The sequence below is a fragment of the Meriones unguiculatus genome, chromosome 4 (genome assembly GCF_030254825.1).
Source record: "Meriones unguiculatus strain TT.TT164.6M chromosome 4, Bangor_MerUng_6.1, whole genome shotgun sequence".
Lineage (NCBI taxonomy): Eukaryota > Metazoa > Chordata > Mammalia > Rodentia > Muridae > Meriones > Meriones unguiculatus.
This window is the reverse complement of record NC_083352.1, coordinates 128,422,671-128,442,903: the sequence shown is the minus strand read 5'-3', so window position 1 is coordinate 128,442,903 and position 20,233 is coordinate 128,422,671. Positions and strand designations below refer to the sequence as shown.

General features: G+C 40.8%; 1 protein-coding gene and 1 pseudogene across 1 annotated transcript; one reads left to right on the top strand and one right to left on the bottom strand.

Moving 5' to 3' along the window:
* The first annotated feature begins 913 nt into the window (after positions 1-913).
* On the top strand, positions 914-19,354 carry LOC110554870 (cystatin-S-like). The gene is made up of 3 exons (XM_021647751.1): positions 914-1,141; positions 3,585-3,695; positions 19,217-19,354. The coding sequence occupies exons 1-3, from the start codon at positions 914-916 to the stop codon at positions 19,352-19,354; spliced, it is 477 nt and encodes a 158-aa protein (XP_021503426.1).
* Positions 10,451-10,569, bottom strand: LOC132653871 (small nucleolar RNA SNORA17; annotated as a pseudogene).
* Positions 19,355-20,233: the final 879 nt, after the last annotated feature.

The window sequence follows — 20,233 nt, the reverse complement described above, 5'->3', positions numbered from 1 at the left end:
AATGCAGTAAGTACCTCTAGATTTGTATATGAATTTTGCCACCACTTTGGTTTTTACTTTGTAGCTCTTATCTGTATGCCAGATTTAATCTACCTGAAGCAAAATCACAATATTATCACCATCACAATCTCGGGAAATTCAGCAATCATGAGATTGTTTTACTCAGCTAAAATATGAGGGGAATTCTAAGAATTTGATTCACATGTCAAAAAACTCTTGCATAAATTTTCTTCTGTTTTGTTAAGAAAGATTAATTTTTCCTCTTTTCTATTATATGAGAGAGAGGGAGAGAGAGAGAGAGTTTATATTCAGGAGAGTACATGCGACCTTAGAGACCATAATCATCTTATCTGTACATATAAAAGTTTGTCAGCTGCCTGACTTTGGTGCTGGAAACTGACTTTATGTTTTTAGGAAGATGATCAAGTACTGTTGATCTCTGAGCTATCTCTCCAAGCCTGTTGATTTTTTCCCATCTCTGATTCATCTTAAATGGAACATGTGCAAATTATAGGACATATGGTGTTGAGCTTTATTTTAAAAGCTATCTAACCAAGTTAGAAGGTCAGCCAGGCAACAACCTTGAAGAAGCATCCTTTACTGAATGTAATGACTAGTGTTAATTGGTCATGAAAAGAAATCAACCTGCCATCATCTAAGTTAAAGGTTGTTTCAGAAATTTCACCCTTTGAAAGGTATTGTAGGAGCAATGTGAAGAGTGAGGAACTACAGAGGGCAGGAACAGAAAAAGGAGCAGGGAGAGTGAAAGAAATAGAGTTCTGGCAAGAAGCCTATACAAACTAAGAGTGTAGGATAAAACAGCAGCGCACTGCCAGGATGTACTCACTGCTTGATCTAGGATCACTGCAGCTCCATATCCATCCTTGGAATTAAGTCAAATTCAATACAGACCATGGCCTGCCTGCTTCATGCTCAGACACTCCTGCTGACCACCCTCATGGTGCTTCTGAACCTGAATCTGAACGCTGTGCTAGGTCAGTTATTTAGTGACACACATAAAGTCAGTAGGAAGCAGGAAGGGGTCACAGAAATGCTGAGCTTTGCTGTCAACAAGTACAATGAAAAATACAGTGACTTGTACCTGAGCCGTGTTGTGGAAACAGTATTTATACGAAAAAAGGTATGTGACCCTCAATTGAGGAAGCCTGAATTTGCCATTTACAGGGCAATACATATCTCCTTAGTACATCTTGCATTCATTCCTCCTTGCTGCTCTCTACTCCTTTCTCAGTCAGTGTGCTCTGCAACTAGTGATTTGAGGTGGACATAATGGCAGTCTTCACATGTCCTTGCAGCTAATTAGGTCTTTGCCTCAGATATTTTCTGCAGTCTAGAAGCTATTGCAGCTCCTCTTTCTCCAACTGAAATAACCTCTGTTGCACTATTTAGAAACTTCAGAGATGTGCTGCCAGTGGGTGGGTGTCTGTGTCTTGCTAAACGTCCCAGCAACTCCATGACAGAGGCTCCACCTCAGGGTCCTCTAAGATGAACTTCCTATCATTAGGCTTCTGCATGCTGGAGGCAATGTATACAGAAATTAGGTGACCATAAAAAAATATAAATCTCCACCACAACTACTTTCCCTGCATGATTTGTTTTTAGTGTCCTTCATTTAATTCTTATTCTGTTTTGGGGCAAATATCAAGAGCAGTCAAAACTACAGCACAGAGCCTCCCTGTCAATCCATCAGGTCTCCCTTTAATGCTACATTTGTCTGTTTCTTCCATCTTCCTCTTTTTCCCTAAGGCCATGCATATCTGGGTGAGTGGTTTTCCAAATTCTTGTTGGAAATTGTTTGGTGTGCATTTCTTAACAGACAAAAAAATGTCATTGTATACATTTGTAAAGGGGCACGGTGGAGATGAGGGAGGTAGGGAGGGACTGGGAGGGAATGAGGGATCGGGACACGGCTGGGATACAGAGTTAATAAAATGTAACTGATAAAAAAAATAAAGAAAAAAAAATAAGATAAATCAAGAAACAAGGGTCACTGAGTTTTCTCATGTTCAGAGTCACTCAGTTTGCATAGTTCCACTGGTAGCCACTATCAGAACGACTTCCTTTCCTAACTGTCTACTGTTGTCTGAGCTGACTCACCTACTTTTGGAGACCTAAGTGTTGTATGCGTTACACCCAACAGTGATGATAAGCTCCTATTTACCAGTGCATGAAGATAGTGGTCCCTTACTATGATACAACCTAGGGATGTTGTAGCTATTTAATGGAAGAATAGATGTGATGATCCTCCACTGTGAAATCTCATAGAAACACATTTGTCAAAACAGGCTTTTTTAAATCTTTCATAACAGATGTCTATGTCGACTAAATATTGCTCTGTTTAATCCAATGTTTCCTCAGGTTGGATACACATGCCTACCTAGGTACCCACCTGAGTCTTCTTGTGTAGTAAGGATTACCACATCTCTTGGGGATCTTGGATTCACTTTGCATTGTGATCCTGGGGTTTCCCTGGAATTGCTTCACCATATCGTTACTTCCTCGAGATGTAATTCTTGGGAGGTAGCCTGTTTAATCCTTCCAAACTTTGAATAGAGGATCACTGGGAACCCTACCTAGAAATAGCAGCATGGAGTTGGTTTTCAACAAGTAAAGGAGACTGTTGAAGGAAAAATTAAGAGCCAAGAGCCTGTACTAGAGGCTTCTAGGCCACAAGGTCAACATTAAAGCAAGGATGAAATTTAGACCAGCAGTCCTTCATCCTACCAAAGTGTTCCGAATGTAATCCTCTCAGTAGAAAGCTTGTCACAAGCACATGATGGGTGTTACTAACATGAACACAAACACAGCAGTGTGCTACGTTGAGTCAGTGTAGAACTCTTTTTCTGCTTTTCTTGAATATCAAGGATGTAAAGAATAAACAAGTTCCCCCAGATGCTGCATTTTAGCTGAACACAGGGTTACCTTCCTGCTTTCCTATATCCTTGCTAGCCTGTGCTCTACTTAAGTAAGGTGCATGAGTTAGTGGAAAAAGAAACCTTGGTTGTGTCACCTAGATTATCAAAATGAAGGATAAATGGATAAGGGATTATTAAGAAAATCTTCCTATGTGCGTATATGATGGCATTTACAAACATGATTGGATATGAGTATCATGAGTGCATTGACCTAATCAATGGATTAATCTTAAACATGATGTCATTAACAATTAGTGATGTGAGTTAGGTGGTAGGGTTACTTAAAGAAAAAAGGTCTTTGGACCCTTGTTTCAGTTAGGAACTATCTACACTGATTGGGATTCAGCTAAAGTTTAGTCATGAGCTCCCTTACTGCACACACTGGAACAGAGCTTCTTCTTCCTCATATGTGAGCTCCAGCCTCAAGTTAGCCCTGTGCTTTAGCCCCCAGATATCACCTGTACTCTGAACACCCCTGCATTGCTGAACAGAAATCTTCTTATTGCCTACAAACTGGCTGAGTCCTCATACCTACCTACTTTTCCAAAATATTTGGAAAATTGTACCTTTTGTGCTCTGTCTCACTTACTGGCATGTAAAATAAATGCATGTAAAATTCAATCTAAGTGAATCTTCTTTTTGCTTTAGTTTGGTGCTGAAATATACTTCTTTGGTGTGATCCTAGCCCAAACCACATGTTTGAAGTCCCAGTATGACTTGACCAACTGTCCCTTCAATGAGGAGGCTGATCAGAAAAAGGTATTCACATAGAATATGCCAGAGATATTTTGTGCAAGTAAAGGGATATACAAGCTTGTGAGTTTATTGAAAACACATTTTGGGATCATGTCCACACATGTGTGGGTGTTTACATATATGAAAGAAGTATGTGTTTGTGTGCATGTGTTTGAATGCACATAAGTGTATAAGTGTATTGGGCAATATATGGGTCTTTCCTTACGGAAAGTTACATAAGTGATACTTGACACTTCAGAGACATGGATATACGTATATGTGTAAGGTTAATGTAATGTGTGGAGAATAAATACATAAAGTGTTGTGAGTATGTCTAGCACTGGAAGAAATGATATCTCTGCATACATTAATAATTTTAGTTGTTCCATAAGCTAAAATGAGAATTATGTACTCAGAGACCACCAGGTTTTTGCCTGATTAGATTGGAGGAGGAAGCAATAGGTTTCCTTGATGGGAAGAGATCTTTACACTCCCAAACAGAGCTTCTATCAAGACTACCCTGAAGGAAATGAGAAATTCAGTGTTGCTCCTTGCCCTCAAACTCTATCAGAGTACCTGATAGAGGTACTCTGGAGATGCCGTGGCTCTTTGTTGAGTGGCAAATCCTCTTCATGCACCTTTACCTGCTGTGTAGCTTTCCAGAATGTCTGTGTTCAATGTCCCTGATTCTTCAGTGCTGTCCCTGATGCTGGAGTGAGAAGGTCCAGTGTACTGAATCTATCCTGCTGTCCTGACTTCTGAGATCCTTGAATGAGCCATGTACTGTTCCTTAAGGGAATGTTTTGACAAAGAGATAAGACCCTAAGAGGTAGACAGATGCCAAATTGTGGATGGACTGCACTGTGTTGTAGATTAGCAGATACTTCTAAATCAGGCTGAGAGACATTGGACTTGGCAGAGATTTGAGTCTGTGTCTTAACTGCTTAATTCCACTCCCCTCAAAGGCTATGGCTTCAAATTCTCCTCTTAGCTTTATCCAGCACTGATCAACCCTCTCTTTTTAATTTTGCAGAGAGAAAGCTGCATATTCCAGGTCGAGATTTCACCCTGGAAGAATCATATGTTCCTGAAAGACTTCAAATGCTACTGATTTTAAGTTTGTGGCAAGTGGTACTGTGCAGGTTGCAGACCTCTCTTGGAGTATCTCATGATGCAAATAGATGATCTCTCCTTGATTAATGCATTTCAGCTTATCAGCAATTATGTCCACAGTAGATTAGACTGCTAAGCATGTATTATATGATCACTCCCATGCAGCTGCCCCTTTCTCCTTCTCTGCAATGCTCCAGTGCATTGCCCACATATGCTTGCTCATTCTTTGCTCAATAAAATGTCTCAATGGTCCTTCTCTATTGAGACTTTATTGAGCAAGAAATGGGCAAGCTTTGGGGGAGCATGGCAGGAGATGAGGGAGGAAGAGTGGGATTGGGAGGGGATTATAGAAGGGGCTACAGCTTGGATAAAAAGTGAAAAACTGCCTCTTGATTAGTTTCTTTAGGTGTACAGATTTTAGTAGCTTTATCTTATATTAAATGTATATATGAGTGAGTCTATACCATTTGTGTCTTTCTGCTTCTGGGATAGCTCACTCAGGATGATCTTTTCTAGTTCCCACCATTTACCCGCAAATTTAATGATTTCCTTGTTTTTCATTGCTGAGTAATATTCCATTGTGTAGATGTACCACAATTTCTGCATCCATTCTTCAGTTGAGGGGCATCTGGGTTGTTTCCAGCTTCTGGCTATTACAAATAAAGCTGCTACAAACATGGTTGAGCAGATGTCCTTATTGTGTACTTGGGCCTCTTTTGGATATATGCCTAGGAGTGGTATAGCTGGATCTTGAGGAAGTGCTATTCCTAGTTGTCTGAGGAAGCACCAGATTGATTTCAGAGTGGTTGTACAAGTTTCCATTCCCACCAGCAGTGGAGGAGGGTTCCCCTTTCTCCACAACCTCTCCAGCATGTGTTGTCACTTGAGTGTTTGATCTTAGCCATTCTGATAAGGACTCTTGCTAAAATGCTCAATCCCTATCCAGAAAGGCAAAAAGGATGCACATCAGAAAAAGCAGAAAACAGGGAACAAATCAGGAGCCTGCCACAGAGGGCCTCTGAAAGGCTCTGCCCTGCAGACTATCAAAGCAGATGCTGAGACTTATGGCCAAACCTTGGGCAGAGTTCAGGGAATCTTATGAAAGAAGTGGAAAATAGTAGGATCTGGAGAGGACAGGAGCTTCACAAGGAGAGCAACAGAACCAAAAAATCTGAGCACAGGGGTCTTTCCTGAGACTCATACTCCAATCAAGGGCCATTCATGGACAGATGTAGCCCATGGCAGTTGGTGTCCAAGTGGGTTCCATAGTAATGGGAACAGGGACTGTCTCTGACATGAACTGATTGGCCTGCTCTTTAATCACCTCCCCCTGTGGGGGGAGCAGCCTTACCATGCCAGAGGAAGACAATGCAGCCACTCCTGATGAGACCTAATAGACTAGGATCAGAAGGAAGGAAAAGAAGACCTCCCCTATCAGTGGACTTGGGGAGGAACACGCATGCAGAATGGGGAGGAAGGGAGGGATTTGGAAGGGAAGCAGAGAGGGAACTACAGGGGGGATACAAAGTGAATAAAGTGTAATTAATAAAGAATTAAAAAGTGAAAAACTGTAATTTATAAAAAAATAAATAAATTTTTAAAAGTCTCAACGGCTCCTTTTGTCTATCCTTAGTCTCAGGATATGTAAAGTTGTGGGATGCAAAAGAGGTTACTGAGGGTTCATCTCCACATATACATATCATGGCAAGACCTTATTTCATTGTAATATCCAAAACTCCAAGATAACAAATAACATAAAACCTACAATCAATTTTGCTCACTTAGTGGCTACTAAGAGAGACACAGGGAGCAGGACTAATATCCTTAAACATCAGGTTCTCTCTTTAAAAAGGAGTTAGATAGTAAGGTCGATGTTTTGGTTAGCAAAAATAATGATGACTCACCCATCAGTGCAGAATATTCCTATTGGAAATGTCCTCCTTCTCACCTCAGATTGGGGAATCAATATATGATCATTACTAAATTCTATTTCTTTTTCAAATTTTATTTATTGTTTTATTAATTACAGTTTATTTTCTTTGTATCCCAGCTTTTTATCAGGAAATGTTTAGGTTCTTTTAAGAAGAGACTGAAGATGTAATTGTGTTTGTGCATGTAGGTATATATGTGTCAATCATTAGTTAAATTCCAACCAGAATTCAAAAAAGGGTGACATAAACCAGGGCCTAACACCACCTATATTAATACATATATTGGTGGATGATGCAAAGTTGTGGGAAAGAGGGATGTCAAAGCCATTCTCTGCTCTGGTGTAACACAATGATTTATGTGAAGGCTAAAGGTAGAAGGTGTATGCAAGTCACAAACTGACTCTCACAGTGTCAAATGTCTATCTGCAAGGGTAACATTTTAATAAATGCCATCTTGATGTACCCATTCTTTCCACAGAAGTGGGACATCTTTCTGTCTCTGAAAATGGAAGGCAAAGTCCTAAATATACGTCTTCTCAGCTTCTTCCCATTATTTTTCTACCTGCAGCTCAGGGCACAAATATTGAATACTCTGCTTTGCCACTGGGATTGCTCAGTCCAATCCCTTCTATAACCCAACCAATACTGGGAAGGTTTATGGAGCCATTTCCCTGAACAATGAAGGTGAAATTATAAAGGACTCCCACCCTCAATGCTCAGAGGCCTTTTGCTTTCAAGTTATAAAAGTGTACCTCAGGGAAAATAAAACTCCATTACAGGGCTTCATGAATTCTCAACAGGAAAAAGACCTCCTCATTATTCACCATTTTTAGCTTACATCTAAGAGATGTCAAAAGAGAAACCTCATTCAAGAGAACATGAGTTGTTAAAAGCCAAATCTTCGCTGACCCTGCAGCTTGAGTTAATTAAGGGTCCTTGCTCCTCATTCAAAAGAGCATTGGTTGACAGAATATCCCACACACATCAACAGGGCTCTGGTGTTACCTTTCTCACTGGGAAGTGTTAAATAAGGCCAGTACAACCATCCAGATGAATTCCAATATACCAATAGATAGAAACCTCCTCTCTGACGCAGACACCTGAGCTCATCTGGGTCCCCACTATTGACATGGTGTACTAAAATTGATATCTAAACCTCTCTTAATCTAATTTCTTTTTATACCACATGCCCTTAGGAGCAGCTATTGCCTGTGCACTATCATGGGCTCTGTGTAAAATAGTTGATGGAGAAGCTCTTAGTCTATATATCACTACAATCACAACCATGTGGAAGAAGCCTACACAGTGCATCTTCTCTACACACTTTTCTCTTACACACAGTCAGCTGAAATATTAAGATCTTGCCATGTGTTTTACAACAGTAACCACATAAACACATGCAAAACTGTCAGAGTAATTTTGAGAGAAAATGTTCAGCACAGTTTAGAATTTTATACTGAAGTCATTATCTGTGATTGGTGTTCCTAGACTTGCGAGTGATGCAGTTGGGTCCTGTGTTTGCCTCTTGATATGTTGGCCTTTTGAGTGCTTCACTTCTCAGAGGAAGTGAAGTAATGATGTTCATAGAAAATTTAGACTTTGTGATAATCACCCACCTCTTAGACTGTCATACTAGTAAAAGCTACCCAGAGCTGCTTCGTGTATGTGTGCCAGCTGAGATCTTGCTCAGTCTGAGAAGATGAGTGATCAGCCTGTTGTCTAGTCCCAAGTGAAAACACAGGCTCTTATACAACTATGATTATGTGCAGACATTTACTTAGTGACATCTAGCTGAGTGTCACTGAAATGCTGTGCAGGTAAACATCATTGATTATCAAGTATGAGTTGACACAAGATGTATATTCTGGTATTCTTTCCTTCTCTTCTCACTCTCTCTCAGATTCTGTGAGTGTGTGTGTGTGTGTGTGTGTGTGTGTGTGTGTGTGTGTGTGTGCAGGTGTGTGAGTGGTGTGGTGTGGGAGATATATAAATGTGTGTTTTCATGTGTGGTGCGCTGCAGAGCATCTACAGAAACAAACCGCACAAACTGTAGTCTGCCATCTGATAGTCTATGAGGATGACTAACTCAGCTACAATGTGGTGACAACTCTGCTTTGAAGGCGTTATGAGGAAATAAATAACATTCTTTGTAAGCATGTGGTACCAAACACAAGGCAGCAATGTTTAAAAATGTATTACCAACGCAATACATGCGTTCATAAGTTGTGTTCCTTGTTATTGATCCTTTATGAATTTCACGTCTTATCTCTCACGTCCAATCTCACTCATATCTCTCTTTCCTCATACATGTCCTCCACACTTGCAACCTTTCCCCCAACTGGAATAAAATCTTGTTGTTGGAGCTTTAGTGTGTCACAGTGTGTCCCACAGTATACCCTTTTGTTCACACTCCCCTGTTTGCAAATGTTCATCTCAATGACTTCCTAGTCTGGTAAGAAACCTCTAGCTTTTGCTACTCTCCCACACTGGATCCTCACTTGGACTCCTCTCAGATACCCTTTTGTTGCCCTGTGTCATGAAGATCCTGTAGTGTTGCATCTGTAAGACTGGCCCCTTCATGCAATCCAGCAGTTCTTCTGTTAGGTAAGGGTTGGGTGGACCAATTCAAAGCCCTGAATCTGTGCCTGAGGGGCATCTTAGCTGGTTATCCCATTGGCTCTCCAACTTTTCTGACCTTGGGCCTACTCATTGGCAGCCCAGAACCAGGGTCAGTTCTACTCTGCTGCCAACACTAGATGCAGGGCCCTCTCTCTCTCTCAAAGTAGTTGCAGTTGGTGAGGGTCATGGTCTCTCTCATGATCCTGGACCAGATCTTCTACCTCTCATAATTGTCGAAGAACAAGAGAGGGGAGGAGGGCATCTCTCTGTCCTTTGCAACACCAACCAGCAGACAAGAGACAGGAATGGCCCTCCTGTGCTCATGCCTTCTGGGCAGGTCATCTGCAGCCCCCACATCCAGGGCCAGCTCTACTGTACAGCACAGGTAAATAGCAGGGCCCACTCTCCCACATGCTATAACACACAAAGGGCAGAGAGAGATCTTTTCTTGTGTTCCCTTATGTAGCAAGAGGCAAGGTTGAGGAGGGCACCTCCCCTTCACCTAAGCTTTCACATGGCAAAAACTGTTGTGGAGCCACCTTCCCTGAAATTTTCTTTTAGGCTGTATCACAGGACAAGAACCCACCATGGTCCCAGGAAAGATCACCTGTTACTCACCTCAGGCTATGTCTCACTACCCTCAGAGTCTCCAGTTCCACCTCTCCTCACTGTGCTCACATCCTTCTGTTTCTCTTTCTCTTACATTTCTCTCCCACTTACTTGTTCATCATAGTGTCAATCTGAGTCTCTTAGTGTCTAGGCTCCCCTCAGGAGTGATCTCAGGAGTGTTATGCCCAACTTGTACATTATGGCACTGGAAGGAGTCATCTTGTGTGTGGTATAGTCACCCAGGCCTGTGCAGCTTCAGAATGGTGGTAATCTCAGGCTAGCTTCCTGTCCAGGCACCATGGTACCAGCCTGGTGGTCATCTTAGGCTGCTTCTCTTCTGGGACAAATGGAGTTGCCCCATGTAAGGGTCTCCTGTCTCAGGCTCACTTCTATCTGTAGCATGTGGTCCCCAGTGAGATTCTTGTCTCTGACTTCCTCTCACCCTGGGAACTTTTTGGGCCTGCCCTACACAAGACTGGTGGTAGTCACGGGCTGTTTTTATTCAGGAATGTTAGGCTACTTAAATTCATAAGTCAAAACATTGTAGACATAGCCTGTCTCTGCTCTGCCACCTATGGGTGCACGTGTGAAACAGAAGCCATACCTACAAAGCCTCTAGGGACTTGCAGTCTTTGTATTTTCTGGGTGTCTTCTAGTCACTGTTTTAAAATTCTATCTTGTCATAAGAGAAAATTTCCAAAACTCCCCTGATTGGTTGTTGCAATATAGTTCTAAAACCCACTGGTTCATTGTTTTTTGTTTTTTTCCCTTATTTCCTTCTTTTCTTTTCTCCTTTCTTTCCTCATCCATTTCTTCTTTTTGTGTAAAATTTTCTAGACTTCTATATTCAGCTTCTCAAATGGCACATTTATAATTAAGAGTGTCCTTTGAGAAAAACAAAAAAAAAAATAATCTGTTTTGAAACTTTCTTTAACTTTTGTGTTGTTGACCCTGGATATTTCTGTGAAGACTTTTTTGCTTTCTTGTGTCTCATTTTCTTTTTCCTAAACCTGTCACTGCTAATGGTAAAAGTATTGTTGCTGCTGGTTGTCTGGAATCTATATCACACCAGTTTTGTCCCACAAAGAGAGAAGGCTCATCATTGTTAATTCATTTACTCAATGTGTTTGCATGTGTAGCTGTTAAACTTATGTGAGTCTTACCAAGTCACAGTATATTAAACAAGTAATTTATAGCTAAGCCTAAAACTTAAGCAGGGAAAATGGTGATAGGGACATAGCCATGTGAATTGTTAAGCCTATGTGCTTTATTAAATTATTCACAGAGCCATAACATTCCTGGTCTCTTCGTGATTTCCATAACATTTTGGGCTTCCTAATTTTCTAAGTCATCTACTCCACCATGAGGCTGCTTGTCCATCTTGTGTTAAACCTCCATGCTGGCTTAACTCAAAACCAGATGGTATACCTCCTCACATGCGTTTGTTCACTTTTCTTCCCTGGGCAGCTGCTTAGATTAATATTCTGCCTGATATGAGGCTTTTTGTTAAAACTCCAATAAATTAGATTAAAAAATAACAAAATTTTAATTACATTTTTTTACTGCTCCATTTTTTAAGCAAAAAGCAATTATGTAGTTTAGAAGGTTTATTGTATACATTTGTAGATAATAAAATCATACTGATAAACGTATAGGTCTCAAATCTCAAATAAATTCTTAGTAGCATAGATGACAAGAAAGGCAAGCATGCATTCTATGTGAGCATTGTTTATATTCTACTTAATGACAGGTGGTTCTGGTTGTATTCTGATATATAGTATAACTATATAGTTATATACTGTATTTATAATATAATATAAAATAACATAATATAATAAACATAACAATATAATATGTAACATTATTATATATTATTCTATTAATATAGTATTAATATATTAATGATTATTATATAATTATAATATAACATAAAATATACTATATATAATATAGTACATATATTATAATGACACATGGCACATGAATTTTCCCATCTTCATATTCTTATCCAATCACACTTCCTGTAATGTATACAATCACCCAGATCATTCCAGAAGCTGTTTATAATTGTCTTACTCTAATGGAAGGAGAGAGTGGTTTGATCAAAAAGAAGTTGAAGAAAATTATGAAGGTATAGAAACAGTGGCTAAGGCTCATAGCCAAACATAGGGCAGAATGCATGGAATTTTTTCTTTTTTTTATCTTTAAATTTATTTATTTTTTATTTTTACATTTTTTTCTTTATTAATTATACTTTATTCCCTTTGTATCCCTCCTGTGGTTCCTTCCCTTCTCCTGTCCCAATCCTTCCCTTCCTCCACCCTCTGCATGCATGCCCCTCCCCAAGTCCACTGATAGGGGAGGTCTTCTTTTCCTTCCTTCTGATCCTAGTCAATTAGGTCTCATTAAGGGTGGCTGCCTTGTCTTCTTCTGTGGCCTGGTAATGCTGCTTCCCCCTCAGGAGGAGGAAATTAAAGAGCAGGCCAATCAGTTCATGTCAGAGGCAGTCCCTGTTCCTATTACAATGGAACCCACTTGGATACTGAACTGCCATGGGCTACATCTGTGCAGGGGTCTTAGGTTATCTCCAGGCATAGTCCTTGGTTGGAGTATCAGTCTCAGGAAAGAGCCCTGTGCTCAGATTTTTTGGTTCTGTTGCTCTCCTTGTGGAGTTCTTGTCCTCTACAGATCTTACTGTTTCCCACTTCTTTCCTAAGATTCCCTGCACTCTGCCCAAAGGTTGCCCATAAGGCTCAGCATCTGCACTGATAGCTTTTCCGAGGTCCTCTGTGTTAGGCTCCTGACTTGTTCCCTCTTTTCTCCTTCTTCTGATGTCCAGCCTCTTTGCCTTTCTGGATAGGAATTGAGCATTTTAGCAAGAGTCCTCCCTCTTGATTAGTTTCTTTAGGTGTACAGATTTTAGTAGGTTTATCTTATATTAAATGTATATATGAGTAAAATCTTAGGGTCGTTTTGAAAGCAAGTCAGAGACTTGTATGAAAAAAAATTTCCAGTCTCTGAAGAAAGAATTAGAATGCATGGAATTTTATGAAAGAATGTGGAGATAGAAAGACCTGGAGTGGACAAGAGCTCAAAAAGGAGACCAACAGAGCCAAAAACGCTGGGCCCTGAGGGCCCTGCAAAGACTGGTATTCCAACCAAGGACCATGCATGGAGAGTACCTAAATCTTCTGCTCAGATGTAACCCATAGACTCAGTCTCCTAGTGGGTTCCCTAGTAAGGGGAGCAAGGACATATTCTGGCATAAACTCAGTGGGAGGCTTTCTTATCACCTCCCCATGGGGGGTGCAACCTTGCCAGCCACAGAGGAAAACAATGCAACCAGTCCTGTTTAGACCTGATAGAAGGAGAGGAGCACCTCCCTATCAGCTGACTAGAGGAGGAGCATAGGGGGAGATGAAAAAGGGTGGGTGGGATTGGGAGCGGATGAGGGACGGGGCCACAGTTGGGATACAAAGTAAATAAATTGTAAGAATAATAATATTAATATTAATAATAATAAAGCCCAAAATGATTCTGTGAAGAATTGCAAGTTGCAAAGTAGGACATCACTGTGGCTGGGTTAAATGCAAGAAACATGAAATTTACAGTGAAGACTAAGTGTGACTGAGAATTGCTTTACCATCATGGGAAAAAAAAACACCTTAATTCTTTATCTGAGTTCTTCCTTGAAAGTAATATGAGTTCAGGTTAATGGATAGACTGTAAAGAGAAAGCATTTAGCACCCTTCTGCTCCCCCAACCCCTCAAACGTATGATATTCAACTGATGCTAACATAGAATACAGGTAATATTGTCTTAAAAGACCCACCATAGTCAGCATCATGAAGATATCATGACCATGGGTGATTAAATATACAAGGAATTAAAACATTGCAGAATCCTAGCTGGGAGTTTAAGGTGTATGGACTCCAATCTTGAAAGTTCATTACCAAATGGCTTCTCATACCACACTAAAATATTTTGTGAATGAAACAAAATCAAATCGGTCAATTTCCCAAGCATCATTCTTTTCTTTTTTAATGAAAATACCACTGATGCATCTACATTGAGCAAGCTCTACCTCTATTAGTCTATAGTTCAGAAATGATGACAAAATATCCAACAGCAAAATAGGCAAAACCCTGAGATACAATATTATACACATTTTGTATTAAAATATTTTTCTTAAGCTGTGTACACTGAAATTTGGATAACTATGCTACAATCATCAGACCCAGAGAAGCTAAGTGGCAAGGTCAGCTCAAGGGCATTCCATTAATCTCCTTGTGATAGACATCACAAGAGGATGAATGAGCTGAGTGTCTTGGGTACAGGAACAGAAGAAATCAAGTGATGGAAATGGTGGGAGAGAGTTCTTGGGGAGACGACTGGAAGAGGGGCATCTCTGAGATGATCTAAAAACCTAGTGGAATGGAAATGCCCAGGAACCTAGGAAGGTGACCCTAACAAGACTTCTAAAATGGATAATATAGAGCCTGAAGTCGCCATCTCCTGTAACTAGACAAGACTTCCAGGGGAGGGATTGAACATCAATCTAGCCACAAAACTTTGGCCAACAATTTGTCCTGCCTACAAGATATGCTGGAAACAGGAAGGAGCAGAAATTGTGGGAATACTCAAACAATGCTTGGCCCAAATTAAATCTCATGCCAGGAGAGGGAGCCCACAGCTGACACTGCCTGGAGGATGGGTAACCTAGATACCTAGGATAGAAAATTATTACTTATAATATTCTGCTATACTCATAGCAGAATATTTGTACCTATCCCAATTGTCATTAGAGAGGCTTCACACAGCAACTGATAGGAACAGATGCAGAGACCCACAACCAAACATTATATGGACTTTGGGGAATCCTGAAAAAGATAGGAGGGAGGGTTGTAGGAGGCAGAGAGGTCAAGAACACCACACATACTCACACACAAACATGAAATCAACCAACCTGTCAGAGCTCACAGATTCCTAGCCAAAAACTGGGGAGCCTGCATAGGACTAACATATGACTTCTACATGTATGTTAGAGTTGTATAGCTTGGTCTTTTGTAGGACTCCTAACAATGGGGACAGGGGTTGTCTCCGACTCTTTTGCTTGCATTAGGGACCCTTTCCTCCTACTGGATTGTCTTGTCCAGCCTCAATACAATGGGAGATACCTAGTCTTACTGCAACTTAATATGCCATGGTTGGTTGGTATCCCTGGAGACCTACACTTTTCTGAAAAGAAATGGAGGAGGAGTAGATGAGGGGGCAAAGAAGAGATGGGGGAGGGACTGGAATGAGTAGAGGGAGAGAAAATTGTGATAGTGATGTAAAATGAAAGAAATAAAATGTATGAGAAATAAGTAAATATTCATATGTATATTTATATACATGAAAGATATATGATACTGATCTCTGGCCTTCACCCAGCATATACTCATCTGAGCATACTTGTATGCACATGTGTTTATACAGTGTACACACACAAAACACCCAGAGAGAGAGAGAGAGAGGGAGAGGTACACATGGAATTACAGAATTACATGATATGATGTGAGTCTATTAGAGATATGGAATCTCAATTATTCTCATTGTATCAGATTTTGAACAATTGTTGGTATATAATATCACATTTACATGTGTCTAACACATGTGATATGTATTTCATGTATAATAATATATAGTATATTATTTCTCTTGTGCATACATAGCATATTCTTAAGTAGCCCATGTGTTTTATCCTCTGGAAAATATCTACTCCAGTATCCAGAGGTGGCACACTCTTTCTTCTCTTTAAAGGCCGAAACGAATTGAACTGATGCAGACTTCATGAACACTCAAGTGGCGCAATGGATGTGGGAACATCTCAGCTTCATTGTCACTTGAAATTGGCTGTGAGATGATCTTAGTACACCTAGATCCCTAACCTGCTTTATAACTATAGACTCAAGTCTGAGGTTCAAATGGCCACATGCGGGGCTTCTTTTCCCTCACCTCAAGGACTTTTAATAAATCAATTAAGGTTCAACACGCTGCCCTATTGGCCTCAAAATCAGTGGCTCATTGAAAAGGACAAAATCCATTCCCTTTTGACTTTGCTTCTGATTCCTGGATCATTTGGTGTCCTGCCTATAGTTCTTAGTAAAACCTCCCATTTTCACTTTGCATGAAAGATTTCTACACTGACCCCGAGCACAATTCCTGTTACAACTGGTAACATTGAAGGAACTTTAGAAAATATATTCTACAGCTGCAGTGTGAGGGGTTTCTTCCATATGCCATGCACGGAGGGTGGTGAAGGATTCTGAGGGGATGTTCAGTGAATGCACAGCTTTCCATACGGGGCACAATTCTGTTATTTGTAACTATAGTAGTAATAAGATATTTTTACCCAACATATCCACTTTGAAGATAGAAGAAAGCCTACCAAATTTTGAATTGCTTATATAGAATGTCAGAATCCACCACTATCCATCTGGACAGTTGGACTTGTATACATGTATGCTAGGCTGGGGTCATGACATGTTATCCCCACTGTGGTAGAAAATGAATGGAATGAATGCTCAGGGAGCTGGATTATGTCACCCTCTCTCAAATGCTGGTTGGAACTTTCCCTCTCATACCTCTCACATACACACACACACACACACAGAGAGAGAGAGATAGATATGTGTGTATGCATGTAGGCACGCATGCACACACACGTTCCTCATAGTCATCTCATAGTTTTTCAGAGACATCTGAGGACAAGTATTGCCATATATGAAGCCTCTATAGAGATTTGAGAAGCAAAGCGTGTTCTTCACACCATGTTAGCTCTCCACACACAGCTGACAATAACATCATCTCTGTGAATTCCTCGCTGTCTGCCTTCTGTAGAGAGCACCATGGTTCCATTGTGACAGAAAAAAAAAGATTCTTTTTACTTTTGCTCATAATGCAGAAGGAACTGTATTTGCATGGTGGATTTTAGCCTCTCTTTTTTAATGTCTTCTAAAACCTGATCATGTCCACAGCCAATACTGCATACCTGACACATGTGGGTGAGAGCATTCAGATCCTGTCTGTTTGATCTATCTCCCACCATGATCTCCAGCAACCACAACTCAGGAGCTTATTACTTTTTATTGAGCAAAGCATGAGCAGGCCATGTGGCACCTGTAATGATGCACTTATGATATGACGATATGTCATCATATAACACTTCCCCACATTACTAAAAGCTTTGTAATTAATAGTAATCTATTGTGTACAAAGAAAGGAAGGAGGAGGAAAGTATAAGGGGATAGTTTCTCAGGTGGGCATAAATGGGTTGCAGCAGATAAGATTCCTGCTATCCGCATAATGTTGTGACAAACTTAAGGGCTGGGGTATCTCTCTGAGGTTGTGGCATTATAAGCATAGTCTGTAGAAGATGGATAACCCAGAATATCCAGGCTCATAGCCTCAGACTTTTTGACAATTGAATTGTATAATAGCCATATTCAATAAAACAGGAATGTTGGAGGTAAAGAACTTGCATACTTCTCTCTGCAAAAGAGAAGACCATCGATGAAGTTACAGTTAAAAAAGAATATGTTTGGCCTGTCAAATCAAAATGGGGTTAATAAACATGACAATGTTCCAAAGCTACCCTCTACAGAGTGACTGAGAGGATGACTGGCTGTGGTAGATACATTGTGTTTGGAAGTAGGATTTATTCCTATGTGAATAGGTTTGGTTTCCCTGGAAACAGTGTTTGAGTTTCAAATGAAGCTCAGCAGGCTCATCACTAAACAGACTTCTCTTTCAATTAGAAAAAAATATACCATGACGCAACAAAGCGGATTATTACCCTATTATGAATTTAGAAGCTGAATGACATGATTTCAGGTAGATTGATGTGCTAATATACTGAAAAATGTGAATAAGACTTCACATTTTCAGGGCAAAAGTTTATTATTGACAAAAAATTGAAATCATTTTTTACAAGGGTATTCTCACAAATATGACTCTCTTGACTCATTTAGAGAGAAATTTAATTTTCCTTTTATAAAGAAAAGGAAAATAAGATCTAAAAAGACAAGAGTTGCAAACTGGTCCACTGCACCCAGGTTCCATTAAAAGTTGTGAGTTACTGCTGGCCAGCCTGTGCTTCACAGTAGCAACCTGCCTCAGAGAAAGAGAGGACAAACAGATCCTGCCATTTACGTTAACATGGGTAAAATAACAAGGTAAAGAAAATTATCGTATAGAGGAACCTAAAATGATAGGAAGATGTTGGTGCGAGGATGGAAATGAGCCCTGTGTAGCAGGAAAAATTTGGAGAACTACTGTACACAATAGATTACGAATTACAAAGCTTTCAGTAATGTGGGGAAGTATATGATGACATATATCATAATACTTGCAGCACTTGGCAGCTGAAGTATACAATGAAATTTGTTTTGATCAGAAAATAATCTTTCCATTGCAGATACAGATGTTTAGTCCAGGTGCCTGTGTGCGACACTTTTGCAGGCACAGCATGGTGCCTAGCTCTCTGTGCACATGCAGGAAGGCTGATCTTCACCCAGGCACACAATGTTGAAGATCAGCACTCACTCAGCTTTCAGACTCTGGGTCCTTTGAAAATGGTTCAGTTCTGCAGGTATTGATGTCACTACTTTATGTAGTGCCAATATTAAGAGCCCCCAAAGTGACTGTCAGTGTTCTGTATGTATGGCCCTTGACGACAGCAGTCTTTCTTGAGTCTTCTTACTGGAGAAGGGATGTCTGTGCCTAGATGACCAAATGGGGAGTAATACCAGCTGGACTCTCCTTGCTCCATGCACACAGCAGTGAAGGTGTTGGGCAGAGAAGCACCTTTCCCTAATCACTTGGCTTATATAGCAGAGAGAGAAAAAATTGCTTTCAGAGTGGAAGTTCTCCAAGCTGCCTCAGTGTTCTTCCACAATAAGGGGTCATGCTAAGGTGCTGGGTGCTCATGTGTTCTCAGTCCATCCATTTTTGAGTCTGGCTTTGGCCCTACCTCTCTGTCCAATGATCATGAGCCTCTTTCATTAAGGAGACCTGAATCAAAACGGGTTGGATAAGAATTACAGTCTAGTTGTGCATCACCCAGTAACTGACCACCACGCTTCCCAATGGCCTGAGTCAGGAAGAATCACCTGTGTACCTCTTCTACCCAGGGCGTCTGTGCTCAAAAACGTGGCCCTCTTCCAGGTTCCTGAAGGTGAGGCTAGCCTCAGGCTTTGTTCCATATTAAGTGATATTCTGGTGTTTTTGCAGTTTCCACACCATGGGTCTTTGGAAATTTCACAGACTGGCACCAGGGCACCCAGTTTTGCCCAGCCTGCAATGGAGATAATGAAGCAGCAACAGCAACAGCAGCAGCAGCAGCACCAGCAGCAGGTGCAGCAGAGATAGCAAGGACATGTGCTTGCCAAGTGCAAGCTTTGTGCTAGAACTGGCCTGCATACACCAAAGAGTTTTCACAACAGTGTGGGGTGAGGGGGAAAAGAATCTGGTCCCCTTTTGACCATATTAGAATATCTCTTGTTCTTTCCACTTGGTAGGAATGTGGTTAGACACCATGGACCACCCACTTTTTCCCTCCACCATTCCCTGCCTCCTACAATATGTGGTGCTGCTACCTTCTCTTCATTTAAGCATCAAGCACTTCAGACGTGACCTTGGATCTTCTCCAAAGGCAGTCAGCCTCACCTTGCACATGGCTGGATGCCCTGAGGGAAAGTGGGCAACAAGTTTCCCCACTGGCTTCCCATGACTCCTAGGAAGCAGTAGAGCAGCTGGTTAATGTTTCAGATGAGGTTGGAGACAAGAGAAAACTGATTTAGAGCAACATCTAGGCATTTCCAGAAGGAAAAGTCACTGGAAATAGGAAATTACCGTGTTTGGATTGCGAATATTCTCTATTTCAAGCAAACTTCACTAGCATCAACTGTGCACAAGGTGCATTAGGAGAGTGTACATCTCTTTGCGTGTGTTTCCAACCAGATGGAAAGAGTACTGATCAAATGACTCATGTTTGAAAGTGACACAGTCAGGGACTAGAGTGATTTGTGATGGCTTTGAAGTCTCTCTCAGCATATCTGAGCAGTAGCTGGAATGCTGTGGAGGCCTGTACCAGAGCTCTGGGGATGAGCTTCCCTATTCATTTCTGGTCCCAGATGGACCCTCGCTGCGTTTCAGTCTTCTGGTGATGGCCACTGACCTTGTCACCTCATATCTCTTGGATACATGTAACAGTTCATGTCCTCTGGATTCCTTCCTCTGCTTTTATTG

Coding starts and splice junctions, on each gene's coding strand:
- LOC110554870 (XM_021647751.1), top strand. CDS start 914: ATGGCCTGCCTGCTTCATGCTCAGACACTCCTGCTGACCACCCTCATG. Junction 1,142..3,584: donor CAGTATTTATACGAAAAAAG/GTATGTGACCCT, acceptor TTTTTGCTTTAG/TTTGGTGCTGAAATATACTT. Junction 3,696..19,216: donor AGGAGGCTGATCAGAAAAAG/GTATTCACATAG, acceptor GTGTTTTTGCAG/TTTCCACACCATGGGTCTTT.